This window comes from Thamnophis elegans, chromosome 1, assembly GCF_009769535.1.
Source record: "Thamnophis elegans isolate rThaEle1 chromosome 1, rThaEle1.pri, whole genome shotgun sequence".
Lineage (NCBI taxonomy): Eukaryota > Metazoa > Chordata > Lepidosauria > Squamata > Colubridae > Thamnophis > Thamnophis elegans.
The window spans coordinates 96429577-96446195 of NC_045541.1; the positions used below are offsets into that span (position 1 = coordinate 96429577).

Here is a 16619-nt window from a genome sequence, read left to right on the forward strand (position 1 = left end):
CATAGGTTCAAAGAATAAAGTGGTAGCACTTACGGTATATACAAATTAAAAACCAATTACTTTTTTTTCAATGAGCCAAGGGAAATAATTGTTCGAAAATACGGTGCACTATATTGATACTACTCTAGCTTTGGGATGCACTTATGACTCAAAGAGCAACAGCAAACCATGCAATAAATACTTTAAGAATAAATTTATTTTAAACATTGTTTACCCATTCCCCTGCTTTCAGTGACCCTGGACAGAGGATAGAGAAACAATAAAAATCTGCTTTTGTGAAAACGATCTGAACTTGTGAAATAACAACATATGGTGGAATATGACACAACCACACACTATTTCATTCTTCCTCTTTGATCTCCTTCCTTTAAAAAACCCTCAATGTAATATGATATATTTAGAAGGGCACATTTAAAAGTCAAACAAATCCTACAAATGTTTCACATACATGGAATACAAAGAGAGTTTTTAATGATAATTCATGAAACCAGGATAGTGTTAAATGTACTGTTTGCTCCATAAAGTATTATGACAAGGATTTAGCTATGGCATTGATACGAATATTTCATATTGTCCATTTTGTTTTATAAGAACATTCGTAAAGAAAGAAGCAGTGATGTTCAGTTATGAAGTGAATGGCTACATATGTAGACATTTGGTGATTGCAATGCATTCTTTGGCAAACTGAAATTCACATTACATATTTTTATCCTAGCCATGAATACATTTTTTGCATTAAAATAGTATTCTTTAGCACATTAGACTAATCATAAATAGTAACAAAAACAAGGCTGTTTAAGGATGATAAAAATTTTGATTCAAAATCTGTGCAACACAGTAAAGTTAATTCTCAGTACAATTCAAAAGACAATAATTATTGTCATACTATTTTCCAAACATACATCCAACACTATAAATTATGCACTGATTCTATGACCTATGCATAAATAAGATACTGGATGAGAGGATGATGGTTACTGAAATCCAATTTTTGTAATGATTAGACAGCTGGTTATCCTAATCAGTATTCTAAACAAACAAGTTATAGCACAGTCCAAAGATTTTCTATATTTGCATATGAAAAAAGATGGAAGATTCTGCAATATATTTGATACCAATTTTGAAATCTGTTTTGAAATCCAAATACTACTTTGCTCTGAGACTATGGTAATATTAAAAACCTATAAATGATTCAATTCATGAAAACTTGAGCAAAGAAAATTAAATGACAGACAATATCATTGTACAAAGCCATTTTTGGATTTTGTAGTGTTCAAGCAGCACTGTATACATAAATCTGCGAATAATGCTGTTTTTATCAATCTAAAAGAAAATTTTTGATAGTATTTTGAGGGTATAATTTTACCTCTTTTACTGTAATAAACAGAAATTCTGATTCACATGCTGACTGGCATTTCCAAAATTAAATAGTTGATTAGTACAAATACTTTATCTTAGTGAAATATGATGTCCAACATGCTTCATTTTGATTGATAAATCCAGTAATGTTTATATTCCTGGATTAAAATTCAGTTTAATTAATTATAAAGAATTAACTCAATTGGAAATTTGCAAAACTTGCTCCTGTCTGGATAAGTTACTGATAGACATGATTGAGTATAAAAGCTGCTAACCACATGATACCTGTGAACTTATTTTTATATAACATTATGCTATATGATTAAAAGAACTAACATTTTCACACCCATTCTTTGTTTTTTAAATGAATATACAAAAGGCACTAAGCAATGGCAAAATAGATTTGGCTATAAAATTGTAGTGAATTTTCAAAAATAGTTGCATATCTTTAAAGTTATATAACAAAACAAGGAAACCAAATGTAAAAGGCTTATAATTAGTTTCACATACATAAGACACACAAAATTGATAAATAAGACAATAAATCTTCAAAATTGTTTTAACATACCCCTTTTAAGGATACATTCCTTGACAATATTTAAACAATCACAATTTCTTAGCATTGGGACTGTGACTACAATAATGTGCATAATATTTCATTCATTAATTACTAAGGATACATACTCTTTACAAAGAAATAGATCAACTTTTAAGGCAGAGTCACAAGAAATGGCTTTGCTGGTAGCCCTTCTTTAGATATTTGAAAATATGCTATTTTAATATTTAAGTATGTTAAAATAGCATATTAGTGGACAAAAATTCATATCAATTCAGTGGTTTGGGTGTTTATACTTTCTATCTAAATTTCACATTAGTTTTGGTTTTGAGTTTTGCTTTAAAAGGTAATCAAATTCTAACTGTACCCCATTGAAAAATAATCTATAATTCAGTTATTTGAGCCTTTAAAAACAGGCAAATAGACTGTCCACCTCAAAAAGGCATTCAAAGGTGCATATTTGTGCAACAGACATGTATTGATGATATGTGTAAGATTTTCCAAGTATTAAATGCTTGAATACCTTATGAAGCTCAAAAAGTACACAATAGCGCCTATGGGCAAGCAGAGAATTATAGAATAGTACTTCTTTAATACTGAGCAAGGCATCTGATTTTCTAACATTTACCTCTTGGAATAAACTTTCCAAAGAAGTTTCTCTAATATATATGTTCTTGCTTTGCTAAATCCTCTCAATTGCACCAAAGCTAACAATTATTAATAGGCTGAGTAGGATTTTAAATTTGGGAACAGTCATATTAAAATGAGTCAGGGCCACCATAATCTGTTGGTGTTCTTTAAAATCCCAAGACAATGATAAAACACCACAATTTCCTTTCCATCTGTAGCACCATGAGTTGACCGTGCAATAAGTGGAAGACCTCACATCAGACTCTTGGCCTTATCATTTGATTTATGCATGCACTCATAAAAAAATCTGGGTTGGGAGAATTTTGTATCTTTCTTGGCAACTCTCCAAACCTAACAAGGGGTAAGCCCTTTCGGTATTTACAGTTTATGTCTTTGAACTCCTGCTTACATCACAGAGATCTGGGAACTATTCATTCCAAAAGCACTTAAGATAATAGTATTTCCAAGAAAGCATAGTCTTACAAAGACAAGGCAGTGGAAGAGAAAATGCTGTGACATAAACTGAAGCCTTCAGAGTTAAAGAGTCCAAACAAAGGTGGGGCAGGGGGAGAAGGTATGTGGACTGCCCAACAGTCAAACCATATTGTCTCCTTCCTAAATATTTTTAGGAAGTAGATTGGTTAAAAATACCAGAAAGCTTTCAAGGCATACTATGGATAGAGCTCATTGGAGATTCTGGACAACAAACTTTCACAGGCTGCAATTCCAGGCAAAGAGTCCCACTTCGAGTTACATGGCTTCTGATAACTCCACTATTCCTTCACTAGCTATGACTTCCTTTTCCATGCTGGCACAGGTCCTACCTTCAAACAACTTCTGTTTCAATTTATTGAGTTCATACTCGTGTAAGATTTTTTGTGTTAAGTACTTCTCACGTTTTATTTTAGCCTTCACCTCAGATGGGACATCTGGAATCATCCAGGCCACAAAGAATTTTACAATGAAGACAACATGCTGGAAGAGAACACAAAAGAGAAGAATGCGTGAAAAGAGGTTACGGAAACATGGCGTCATTTTTCCTTCATTGTTTTAAATGTTTGGAAAGTGCGCTTGAATAAGTGAAGTTTAGCACTTCTGCAACATTAAACAAATACTCATGCTTTTGTCATTGCCAATTTTAGTGCTCCAATTTTAATATTACCAGCGAATTGGTTGGATAAGTGATAAAGAAAGAAAGTTTCTACTGCCATTGCAATTTACCTTGAATCATAAATCAGTAAATTTAAATGAGTGTTCATTTGAAAGTACTCCTGACTGAGCTCTTCACTCACAAAAGTAGAAGTTCAATGTAACCATAAAGTGCCATGTTGCATATGCTAAGAGCAAATTCAGTAGTCTAAATACCAATCTTTATGTAGTAAAATGATCATATGAAAAAGGAAGATGATTGTGGAAAACCCTTGAGCTTGCAGAACAATGCAGCCATAAGTTCATGCATGGAAACTGTTCATAGATTTGCCTATGTTTCATATATTAATGGGAGACTCTAAAAAAGTTCACATGTTCAGTGACTTTAAAATTTTGACTGGCTGCTGAAAGAAGCCAGAACAAAGGAGGCATAGAACTGTTGATGCCAAAATGGCACACACAGTGATGTCATCATGCAAATTCTGCCTTTATGAATTTGCATTCAAACATAATCATGCATATTTTGTTTCCTTTGTCCTTTTCCCTTATTGCTTCCACCAATGAAAAGCATCATGATAGTCCAGAAATTGTATGGTTAGATAGCAGCCTGTGCAAAAATACTCCAAATGCAACTTTTTGTCATAAGTCTCATTTTAAATTAACTGAGTGCCTGAAATGTTTTGTAGTATGCATGTGTGTATACTACGTATTAGTGTGTTTGTGTGCAATTTTTTGGAAATGGTTTGCCATGCTGCTTCCTAAGGCTGAGATGTAATGACTGGCCCAAAGTCATCCAACTAATCCTGATTTAAGGCAGAATTAGAACTCTAGTGTCCTCATTATTAGTCCAATACCTTAACCACTAATTTATTTATTTACCTACTTTCCTACTATTCATACACCCACATACAGAGAGATTCTTGTTTGCTACATGCATCATTGCTGGTTTTTTTTTTTTTTACTATGTAAATGTGTTTTATTTTCCATTTTCATTTTCGTACAGTCACACATATACTGTACAGAACCGGGGCCATATAACATTAAACAATAAACACAGCCATTCCTCTTGTATACCCCCAAAAATAGAAACCCAATGTACCTCTTCGACCCTCCATACATCCTTTCTTTCGCCCCCCCCCTCCAACTTTCTACATGCATCATTGCTGTTGTACAAGTTGCACTAACTACCAGTTACCTTCTGGCTGTAATTCTGTGTGCTGGAAATCCCCTTTAAAGCCCTTCATGGAATAATGCTGTATATTTGAGGGACCACCTAACTCCAGTTATTTCTTTCTGTCTGGTATATTTGGGCAGCATGAGTGCACTCTAGGCTTCCTCCATTAAACATGATCATCTTGTAGGACCAAGAAATGTGTCTTCGCTGTTGCACCCCTGCACTCTGGAACAATATCTAAATCTCTCCCCCAAGATATGTATGGGTTCCATGCTGCAAGCATTCTGGAAGTCTCAAAATCTAGCTCTTGTTCTCAAGACTGGGATTAGAGGTTTTGTGAAATATTGTACACCACCCAGTGTGTTTTTGGAGTTGGGAGGCCGTAAAATCCATTACAGACCTAGCTTTTGTAGCTGCTTAGAAAATAACAGTATATAATTTACCAATAATTAGTAAGTGGTAAATAGTAACAAGAAGTAAAAATGAGATCTTTTGTAATTTATTGATTTATAATTTCCAGATTTTGCAATCACCCATTCATAACTCTGGGCAGATTTAAGTAATTAATTACTTCATAATTAAGGATTAAATTGTACCAGGATATCAATTCCCATTTTATCAAAATGCAGCCTTCTACTGATCTGGGCTTTATGGAAGAGTAACTAGATGAAAGCCTCTTCTCAATGCAAAATAGATGAAAGCCTGTTTAGAGTTTGTTCCTCACAGTCTGACAGTCCTTCAGGTGCTTTTTTCTTTACAAACTCCAAGTGGGCTTTCATCTGTTTGCACTGAGGAGAGGCTTCCATTTAGCCACTCTTTCATATAGTCCAGACTGGTGGATGGCTGCAGTGATGGTTGTCCTTCTGGAGCTCTGTCCCATCTCCGCACAGGATCTCTGGACCTCAATCAGAGTGATCACGGGTTCTTGGTAACTTCTCTTAGTAAGGCTCTTTTCCCCCAATTGTTCAGTTTGACCAGCTCTTAGAAGAGTCCTGGTTGTATCAAACTTCTTCCATATGAGAATTATGGAGGCCACTGCTCTTAGGAACCTTCAGGGCAACAGAATTTTTATTGTAGCCTTCCCCAGATCTGTGCCTTGCAATCATCCTGTCTCTGAGCTCTGCAGGCTGTTTTTTTTTTTTTACCTCATGGCTTTTGCTCATGCATTGTCAGCTGTGACATATTCTATAGAGAGATGTGTGCCTTTCCAAATCATGTCCAATCAATTTAATTTACCACAGGTGGACTCCAATCAAGGTATAGAAACATGTCAAGCAAAATGTAAGGTACAGAACTAAATTTAAGTGTTGTTGGAAAGGGTCTGAATACTTATGCCAATTTGATATTTCAGTTTTTTCTTTTTAATAAATTTACAGACATATCTAAAATTCTGTTTTTACAAAAATAATTTCAACCATAGAATCAGGCTAAAGCATTGTCAGCCTCTGCTTCGCTACTTGCTTTCAACTTCCATTGAAATGGGGAGGGGGTGACATGGTATTTGGGAGGGAAAGCTTTCAGTACAGGAGTGATTGTAAAAAAAGGAGTTTGTTCTCACCATCTACTGCCCATACTGCAGAGAGTGGATTTGCTGCCAAGGCCAACTGTCCAGCATACCAACCTGATGATGTTTTTTGAAGATGAATCTCGCATGACATCTGAAGGGTGTGCGGATTGGACTATGGGATGGGGTTACCAGGGGGAGGGAGTTGGGTCACATATTGATATCTATGATTATGCGCGCTTTTGTCTCAGATCTTGCTTTGCTTAGTTGTTTAGGTTTTACTCATAACCAGTAAAAGTACTATTAATTCTGCAAAATGGAGTTGAGTGGTTTCTTTCTTGGTTGCTGAGGGAAGCTGCCCTGACAAGCATAACAAATTGACAAAAGTGAAGGGGGGTCTGAATACTTTCTGAATGCATTATATATAATATATATACCTTTCACTATAACTCAGTATTGACACTAGCATATTACATTTAGGACAAGAGCATAAGAACTTAAAAATAATTATAAAAAACATTTTACCTCCATAATAATTATAAAAGCCATTTTTGCAGCCAGGATGTGCCAGAATTGCATTGTGTGCATGTACTGCTTCTCATGGTCTGGTGGATATCGATAATCCCTGTACCTGTTGAATATAAACATCTAAAGGTGAGCAGCTACCCTGAAACACAGAAGATTACAATTGCTGTGGCATTTACATTCACATAAAGCTGTCAGTTGGGAGGACTTTTGATCCCGATTTTATTGTTTTGTTTTTTCAGTACAAAATCTGACTCATGTTTCTCATTTGTTCAAGCATAGCAAAAGCCAAATGTGAGAATATATTTACAGGGGAAAAAAACTACACATATTAAAAGAGAGAATAAGGTGACCTGGGTAGCACAGTATGAAACATGGGTTGGCATAAATGAACAATAGAATACAAGATGAGTAGTAGTAGGGTCTATAGTACAAATTGAAAAAAAATGCTAAAAGGCAATCAAATCAGTGGTGGGATTCATTTTTTTTTACTATCGGTTTGTGGGCATGGCATAGTGGGCATGGCATGGCTTGGGGGGGGCCTGGCAGAGGAAGGATACTGTAAAATTTCCATTCCCTCCCCACTCCAGGGAAAGGTCACTGCAAAATCCCCATTTCCTCCAGATCAGCTGGGACTTGGGAGGCAGAGAATAGATGGAGCGGAGTCAGTCAGAAATGATATTTACTGGTTCTCCAAACTACTCAAAATTTCTGCTACTGATTCCCTAGACCTGGTCAGAGCTGCTAAATACCACCACTGAATCAACTGTATTGCATAGGACAAATGTATAACCAGCAAAGAAACAGAGATGGTGGATAGTAGAAAGCTACACCACAAATATGGCAACCCTTTCAGGTTAAACTAAATTCCATGGGAAAAACCATGGAAAATCATATGATTACTGAAAGGCTATTCTATCACACATAATGAGATATCTGTTGGACAAGAATGCTGGAGAGAAAGGAAACTGAGACCACAGGGGAATATCTAAGCTTAAAAATAGTACACATATAAATTATCTTTGCTTAGCTCTGGAAAATGCACTGTGCAACAATCATCCATCTCTTGTGCATTTCTACTTAGAGCATCTTGAAATTATAGAATAATCAAAGATATTCCCACTAAAAAGTGCAAGTCCATATCAAAATGCATAGGGAATCTAATTCCACAATTTAATATTTAATAATAATTTAATATTTTAATACAAAAAATGTTATTTGTTTTGACTATATTTAATGGTATAAGCTAGAATAGTCTGGCAGTTCAGTAAACTTGTTTGCAGAGGGAAGGAGGGAAGGAGGGAAGGAGGGAGGGAGGGAGGAAGAGCAATAATAAAGAATTGCTTTGTATAATTTGATTGATTTGTATAGTTGCGTGCTTTTTTTTTTTTTTACTAATGTGTGGGGTGCCTGCAGAAGAGACCTGCAGTGGACAATTTTGAGATTTGAGGAGGGAGATTATTATTCCTTTGTGAGAGATTTTTAAAATATGGTGTAATTTTTAAAGGTAAGATGTTTTTAAAATACAGTAATTTTTTAAAAATTGAGTTGTGGAGACTGACAAAGGCTCACATGAGTTACAAATTCAAGCCAAAAATAAACCAGTTCTTGCTTAACATAAATCATGGTTTGTAAAATAAGTTTAAACTCTGTGGTCTCCAAAGTAATGTCTATTATCTGAGATGAATTCAGATAATAAAGTGGAATAAGCCATAGCATTACAACATCTTAGCATTGGAACTGAATTACATTTATTAAAGAGTCAACTAATTACATTTCCCTATTTTCATAATTGATATTTCTCATATTAATTACTATAACTGCATCTTGTCTGTAACCATCGCTACTGTTATACAACTGACGGCTAGACAGTTTATAAAGATGTCAACAGAATACATGTATAAAGATCAGAAAATCACAACTGATATTTTATAACATGTATACTTATTATTACATTTATATCAATATAAAGCATAAAATGGAATAATTGCAACTAACCTGCAACTGGTAAATTTGCCTGAATTCTGTTCAGGTTTGTGTTTTTCAGGAAAATCTGAGATTCGGAATACTGAAAGGCTATTATTAATGTATCCAGACATGGGTAAGTCAGAATCCACAAAATAGGCATAATAGTATACCAATCGAGGAATCATATCAGATGTGAAGGCTACAATAAAAGCCTGCAGGAAACAATTGGTTATTTATGTTAATTAAGATATATTTTTGCATGTTCTATGCATGTTAACTGATTAACTACTCAGTGACAAAGGATAAATTGATTTACAATTAAGTTATACTGCATGTCATATCTACTGTATTTTTCGGAGTATAAGACACACCAGAGTATAAGATGCAGCAAGGTTTTGAAGAGAAAAATAAAAAAAAAGTTTTGGCACTCTGCAAACCTCCCAAAAATGGCCAATTTTTCATCAAAATGGGCCCATTCCCCCCACCAAAAAGGCATGAATAGCCTTTAGGGAGCTTGCAGAGTGCTCTCGGTTAGGGGGGGAGCGAGCAAAAAATGCCCCATTTCTTTTGCAAAAATGGGCCCATTTTTGTAAAGTAAAAGGGCATGGATAGCCTCTAGAAAGCTTATAGAGTGCTTCTGGGGGTTGGGGGGGTGTAAAATTGAGCAAAAACGACATGACCCGACAAAAGCGCACACGACAAAAGCGCGCCGACAAAACCGTGTTGCTAAAACCGCGACATCATCAATGCGCCGACAACAGCGTGGTGACAGAAGGGCGATTTACAACAGCGTGTCAACAGAAGGGTGATTTAAGTTAAGGTAAGGGTTAGGTTTAGGGTTAGGTTTAGGTTTAGGGTTACGTTTAGGGTTAATGTTACATTTAGGGTTAGGTTTAGGTTTACAGCGTGCTTCTGTCGCCACGCTGTTGTCAGCGCGATTCAGCGCTCATTTGTCAGAGTGCTTTAGAACTCGCAATTTTATCACCGCGGTTTAGTCGGGCGCACTTTGTCGGTCACTCTTTTGTTCGTGAACCAAAAACGGGCCATTTTTTGCTCATTTCTGCCCTCCCAGCCCCCAGGAGCTCTCCAAAAGCTATGCATGGCCATTTTGGTGAAGGGGTGGGGTTTCAAAAAATGCTGTATTCAGTGTATAAGACACACCCAGATTTTCAGCCTCTTTTTTGAGGAAAAAATGTGCGTCTTATACTCCAAAAAATATGGTATGTTTATCTCTCAAATCACCCAAAACAAGTGACTTTAAAGATTTAGCAGGTTTTTGCCAACATGTACCCATGCTTAACATTAGTGGTAAGTAATTACACCAGGAACAGAAGAAAAACAATAACTTTACAAACATTAAATAAATCCAATTTAAAACACAAAAGTTCGTTTCCAGCTTCAAGGACCTTAGAATAGGAGATTGGTGAGCTCCTTCCTCACATTGGTTGGAGAGATAACTCTTGTTTGCTAACAGTGTTGGTATTAATTTTAACTCTGTGTCTCGGTATTTGGAAAGTTGTTTTTTTACTTCTGTTATTTCCCTGAGCATCTAGCTGAACATAAAAGTAGATACAAACTGAATTAATCTATCTGTGATCATAGTTCTGAGCCAATAAAATGAGAAGCAAGGGCTTGGAACTTCTGTTCTAAAAAAATAATGAGACATGTTTTATTCATGAATAAATAAAGTGTAGTTGAAATTAAATTTATCTAGATGGAAACCTCATGATTCACATTTATTTCTGTAAGGAAACCTGATTTTGTTGGAATATGATTATTAGTCAAAGAGTTGCCGCCTATGACCTTCCAGATGTCATACATCAATTCCTATTTTGCCTTTTCTCACGGAGGTACCTATACTGAACCAGTAGCATTAGAAGAACCACAGATTGATTATCTTAGGGTTAATTACCTTTTAAAACTATAACAAGGAATTAATAAAATAATAAATTAATAAGGAAGCATGCTATTTTTATGACCTAGTTATTCAAAGTGCTCTTATTAATAGTTTTGGGTATTATTTGCCTTTGTTTACTTACGTTTGTGACAACAGACAAGATAGCCATCCCATTTAAGATTTCTTGCCAAATTCCTATGCTATGAGCTTTGGCTGCCACAGGCCTTCGAAACTGAGTTGTAAGTTTCCAAGAATCAACTCTAATCTCCAAGATGTTGTTCATCAGAGCAAGTAGAGGTGCCAAAGGAAAAGAGGCCACAAACAGAGTAATAAATCCGAACTGAATAACTGTATGGATAGAAAATAGCAGATAAACAATTGAATGAAAGCTATGAAAAGTTATGTTTGAGATTCATGTACTTAATGCTATTAGAAACATTCATGAATAATCAATAAATTTGAGTGCAAGAAATATTCCTATGTGGAAAGCAATTATTTGAGATGTGCAAAGTGTTTTGATCTCAAACCAGAACTCACTATTCTGACCTATTCAAAGTAGTTAAAGTTGAATCACTTCTCAAAGCTCCCAAAAATATTAAAATAGATGAAGTTAAGTTAGCAACAGTTATTTATGAATAAAATGTATACTGATTGGAACATAAAACTTAAAGAAATATACACTGAAATTTTTATTTATTTATATAACCCATTAGCATTCCAATATTTATGTGGCTCCTATAAAGACAAGGGGGTCAAACTTTTTCCAAACACCAAATGACAAGACAAGAAACAATGGATGGAAACTAACCAAGGTGAGAAGCAACCTAGAAATAAAGAGAAAATTCATAATGGTTACAGCAATCAACCAATGTAATAGCTTGTCTTCATAAGTTGTGGGTTCTATTTTCTGTTTAGGTGTCATCCAGCTCTAAAGTGCCTTCAGATAGGTATACTACACTTGATCTCAATGCACAATTTAAAATTTGTTCTCTGAAAAAAAACCTTTTTGATGAAAAGCATCATTATTAGCATAATTACCCAGGACATCTGCTTACATTAAGCCAAACCCCATTACATGAGAAATGTGTTCAGTTCCACCTGTCATACATACATATTCACACTTTAGTTTCCTGTGAGTATCCTCCAGCTGTCTAGACCTCATTCCCTAGCCAGCATGACTACTGCTGAGCTATTCTTGTTGAGATCCACACATTTGGAGAACCCCAGATTAAGGAAAGGTATTTTGTTTGCTGCACAAACAACTAGAAATGTTGACGATGTCCTGAGTTTATTCATTGTAGTTGCTCTTGGTGCACTCTCACTAAAACATATATTATATAGACTTCTGTTTTCTTAACTCTGAGTGCCTCTGTGTGGCCAATCCTGGCATTTTAGACATAAAATTCCATTATCAAGGACATTTCTGTTTGTCATGAAAGGTTCTTTTTTAAAAATATATATATCTTTTAATGGACTAGTTTGAAAACATTTCAGATGCTTTGCTTTCTGCTTTCAACATCTAAACCACTTACAAATAAGGCACAATACAATAGCCATATCAACTTTTAACCTGTTCAGCAAAAATACAATGTAAATTCTCTTTCCTTTTTAACACTCCTCTTCCTTTTGAACAAACTGCATCCTTGAACTGCTGTATTTCAAAGCATGAGGAATCATTTCATTTATACCTATAAAATTGCATTTGCCTCCCTGTAATTAGAATTCAAACTCAACCTATTTATTTTCACAGTGGCAGCTTTAATGAAAGAGCCATGAAATGTATGAGTCAGTGTCCCGATTGTTCATTGATCAATTTAAATAAGACCTAGTTTGGTTATACTCACTCTTGCAGTGCACAGGTCTTTATTAGATGTTATGATTTTATTAATCTGTGTTAATGTACCAACAGTTCACCACCCATGTTATATAGACCATGCTTCCAGAAACCAAATCTCTTCCATGAACAACACTCAGTTAACTAGACATTCATTAGGAATATTAATTCTCTCAATGGATTGGATAAACCCCATTTCATCCCCTAAATCAGAGGTTTGCAACCTTAATCACTCAAAGAGCCATTTGGACCTGTTTCCCACAGAAAAGAAAACACTGGGAGCCAATAATTTAACAACCGGTATGAATGGGTGGGCATGGCTAACTCGATGTCACTCACTCATTCCCACTCAGTCACATGATTCCCCCCTAGCCATGCCTACCCAGACGGTCATTAGGGCAGAGAACTAGTTGTTAAATTATTGGGCCCGCCCACCCACCCCCACCTCACCCCTACTCTCCCAGCCACCTTTTGCCAACCCGGGCTCGGGTGTTGTTCATCTTTCTCTCTCCCCCAACCCTCTCCCTCTGTTTCTCTCCCTTCCTCTCCGCAATCCACACACCTGGGGAATAAGTCGCCTAGGGAACTTCAGCCACTTTCTCTCTGTCTCTGGAAAGATACCTTGCATTGCAAAAGGAGTGACTGTCAGGCTGTTACATCACAGCATCATGAGGTTTCTGCCTTAGATCATAGCATGCACTTCAGAGAAGCATCACCTTAAGCAGCAGCACACTCACACAGGAATGCATATGCATCCTGCAACTCAGTCCAAAGTGGCCAGAAAATATAGTTCCTGCGTGTCCCTGAAGCTGCTTGGCAGGCAAAGTACAGGCTGACAACCCTCCCCCTCATCAGCAAGGCAGCATCCGCTAAATCTTTGCAAAACTGGGTAAAGGCGGAGAGAGGGGAGCACGAGTGGGGCCATGTGCACACCAGCTGGCCACTCATGTGGCCCAGTAGTGGCTAGCTCATGGCCCAGTAGTGGACCATGGACCACAGATTGGGGACCACTGCAATACACAATGCTACTTGTCATAGTCTTTTCTGCTTACCCATTTCTAGATATTCATAGAAGAGACCCAATGCTCCAAAGCTCTGCAAATCATGATCCTGCTCCCATCGACTGTATAAATTCTCTGGGTTGCTTCTTGCCTTCCGACGACCCCACCAATTATAGATCCAGCTAAATAGTGGAAAAACAGAAATCACTGTTGCAATAGTTATTTTTTTAAAAGCAAAATCATATAATTCTATGAATTGACACCACATATATTTCATGTGGGTTAGAGTTACAGTCTAAATCCCATGATTACATCTAAGTAGAACTGAACAGGTGAGCTGTGTCAGTTGATCCATTCCCTGTCCTCAAGCACTTGCCAGATTTATTCTTTATATCTGGGGTGGGGAGAAGGTACTGCACACCAGCAGTGTTATCTGAAATCCTGATAATATAGTAGTGTCAAGATACCTGTAAAAATTACGTTGATATTGATTCATTAAACCTAAGCCAAAGGACATGGCAGAATTCACCAAATATTCAATTAATGAACTGACCGTCTTTTAAACATACAAATAATTCACTATTAAGATATTACTTACGGGACTATAGCTTCTTGAATATTACCCCAGATCTGTTTGCCAGCCATGATGATGGTGAGCTGGGTTGTCAGTTCAATCAAGCATCCTGCAGGATCACACTGGTAAAGAAATAAAACAACATGCAATTTGTTATGCCTCAATAGCAATGGCAACAGAAGTTACTGTATTTTTTGGAGTATAACAAGCACCTTTCCCCCCCCCTTCCAAGGAGAGTGAAAATTTGGGTGCATATTATACACCAAATGTAGCTCCGTCCACCCTCCGGCCCCCACCCTTTGGCCTCTCACTCCCAGCAATTTATCTCCTTGCAGCAAATGGGAAAAAATGGGGCTTGCGGAGGTGGCAATAGGCTATGGCAATCCCTGCAGCCTGAAACAGCTGATCATTGGGAGGCCCATGCTGAAACTGAAATTGAAATGAGGTGTTTGCTGTTTGTTCCAAGGAGGCAAATTGCTGGGACGCAGAGACAGATTTTTTTCTTGTTGTAATCAGGCTAAACTGAAACAGGATGTTTGCTGTTTGCTGCAAGGAGCTAAGTCAATAACTATAAACACCTATAGAATGTTCAAATTATTAGTCTTATTTTTTTAAAGACTGCTTTATTATTATTCTAGACAACTTAACAAAATGAAGAAGCTTTTTAAAATAAATGCTTGATCTGAAGAGGCCCAGTGCTACTGTATTTTCTTTGAAATGGCAGAGAATAACATATACATCTAGAAAGCTGTATCAATTTTTAACAGCATCTGTATAAGTATAGTCTGAAATGTAATGCCACAAACAGTGTATATCATCTGTATTGTTTGCTGTTTGATGCAAGGAGGCAAATTGCTGGGAGGCAGAGGGAGATTTCCCCCCCCCCCCTTGTTTCCTCCCTATTTTTCGGAATATAAGACACACCAAGGTTTTGAAGAATCAAATTTAAAAAAAAGTTTTGGACTCTTCAAATCTCCCCAGAACAGCCTGTTTTTCGCAAAAACAGGCCCATTTTTTTCAAAAAAAAGGACATGAATAGCTCTTAGGAGGCTTATAGAGTGTTCCGGGGAGGGGGAAAAACGAGCAAAAAACAGCCCATTTTCTGCAAAAATGAGTCCTTTTTTGTCCAAAAAAGGACATTAGGAAGCTTATAGAGTGCTCCTGGGGGCTGGGGGCCAAAACTGAGCAAAAAATGGCCCATTTTTGCTCATTTCTGCCCTCCCCAGCCCCTAGGAACTCTCTGAAAACCTCCTATAAACTATGCATGGCCATTTTGTTGAAGGGGCGGGGTTTCAAGAGGCAAAAAATGCTGTATTCAGTGTATAAGACACACCCAGATTTTCAGCCTCTTTTTTGAGGGAAAAAGGTACTCTGAAAAATATGGTAGGTGCATCTTATACAGTACAGTATTTCAAAAGCCAATAGAGTGTGGCCAGCTTGCTTTCTTCTTTCAATGACATGAAGAAAAATATTCCCCATGGTTTAACTATCAAATATTAGCTGTTAGCCTTCCATAAAGTTTTAAAGACTTGGCTATGCTCCCAAGCCTGGGATGCTACATCTAACAATGGCCCTGCCTCCCGCTACATTATTAACAGGCCAAATGTCTTGCTTTGTATGAACTCGAATTAGATGTTTTCATGTTTTTTAGTGTTTCATTGGTTTTTACTGTTTTTATTCTTTAAAAATGTTTACAAGATGTTTAACTGTAGTATATGTTTCTGGATTGTGAGCTGCTCAGAGTCATTTGCTGAGAAGGGTGGCTCTAGAACTCAAATCAATAAACCAATAAGAAAGACTTATCAGTGGACAGATTTCACAACTCATGTCAAGGAGATGCTACTTGTTACTGCATTCAAAATGTGCCTTAACCACACCACTAGTTAACTGGATCCAATCATCAAAAAATAAATATTTTGGCAGTTCTTATTTTAAAAAAAATTAGGACATATAAATATTATAGAACCAGGTCAAAGGGTATGCATGCTACACCAATAACACATACGTGTTATATTTCCTTGCCTATTTGGTTGCCTGCATAGATGATAATTCTCCATTTCTGCCTTCACTGTACTTTTCCTATTTTATCTTTTAATTTTCTTCTCCTTGCAAATCTTCTGAGCTTCTATTCTTGTTCTGATTATGCGGATTTCTAATTCAGGAAATGAACTTGTTCCCAAAACATTTTGTCAACCTTCCAGATGTTGCCTTTAAAAATTTCTGGATCACGCTGAATTTGGAGAAATTCAAATGTCACAGGTGCTTGGAGCCTCACTCATGTGAATGTCACAAAAACTCTTGGCTCCACTTGTGTGAGCATTGCAGGTGCTTTTGGCCCAACTCGTGTGACCAATGGGTGCTCACGCAAATGCCTGGCCCTCCTACAAAACCATCTGCTCTTTCCCCCCTCTCTGAGTCACCAACCCGGAAAAGTTGGGAAACTCTGTT

At 36.7% G+C, this 16619-nt stretch overlaps 1 protein-coding gene across 5 annotated transcripts in view; it reads right to left on the reverse strand.

The window, feature by feature from the left end:
* Positions 1 to 438: 438 nt before the first annotated feature.
* ANO5 (anoctamin 5) overlaps positions 439 to 16619 on the reverse strand; it is a 70302-nt gene continuing 54121 nt past the window's right edge. For all 5 annotated transcript variants that reach the window (XM_032224877.1, XM_032224869.1, XM_032224861.1 and 2 more), the window contains 6 exons: positions 14196 to 14293; positions 13649 to 13779; positions 10905 to 11110; positions 8896 to 9077; positions 6898 to 7003; positions 439 to 3520 (listed from right to left, as the gene is read on the reverse strand). In XM_032224877.1, the coding sequence (XP_032080768.1) occupies positions 3296 to 3520; positions 6898 to 7003; positions 8896 to 9077; positions 10905 to 11110; positions 13649 to 13779; positions 14196 to 14293 (948 nt within the window). In that variant the 3' untranslated portion in view covers positions 439 to 3295. The remainder of the gene's footprint in view (positions 3521 to 6897; positions 7004 to 8895; positions 9078 to 10904; positions 11111 to 13648; positions 13780 to 14195; positions 14294 to 16619) is intronic.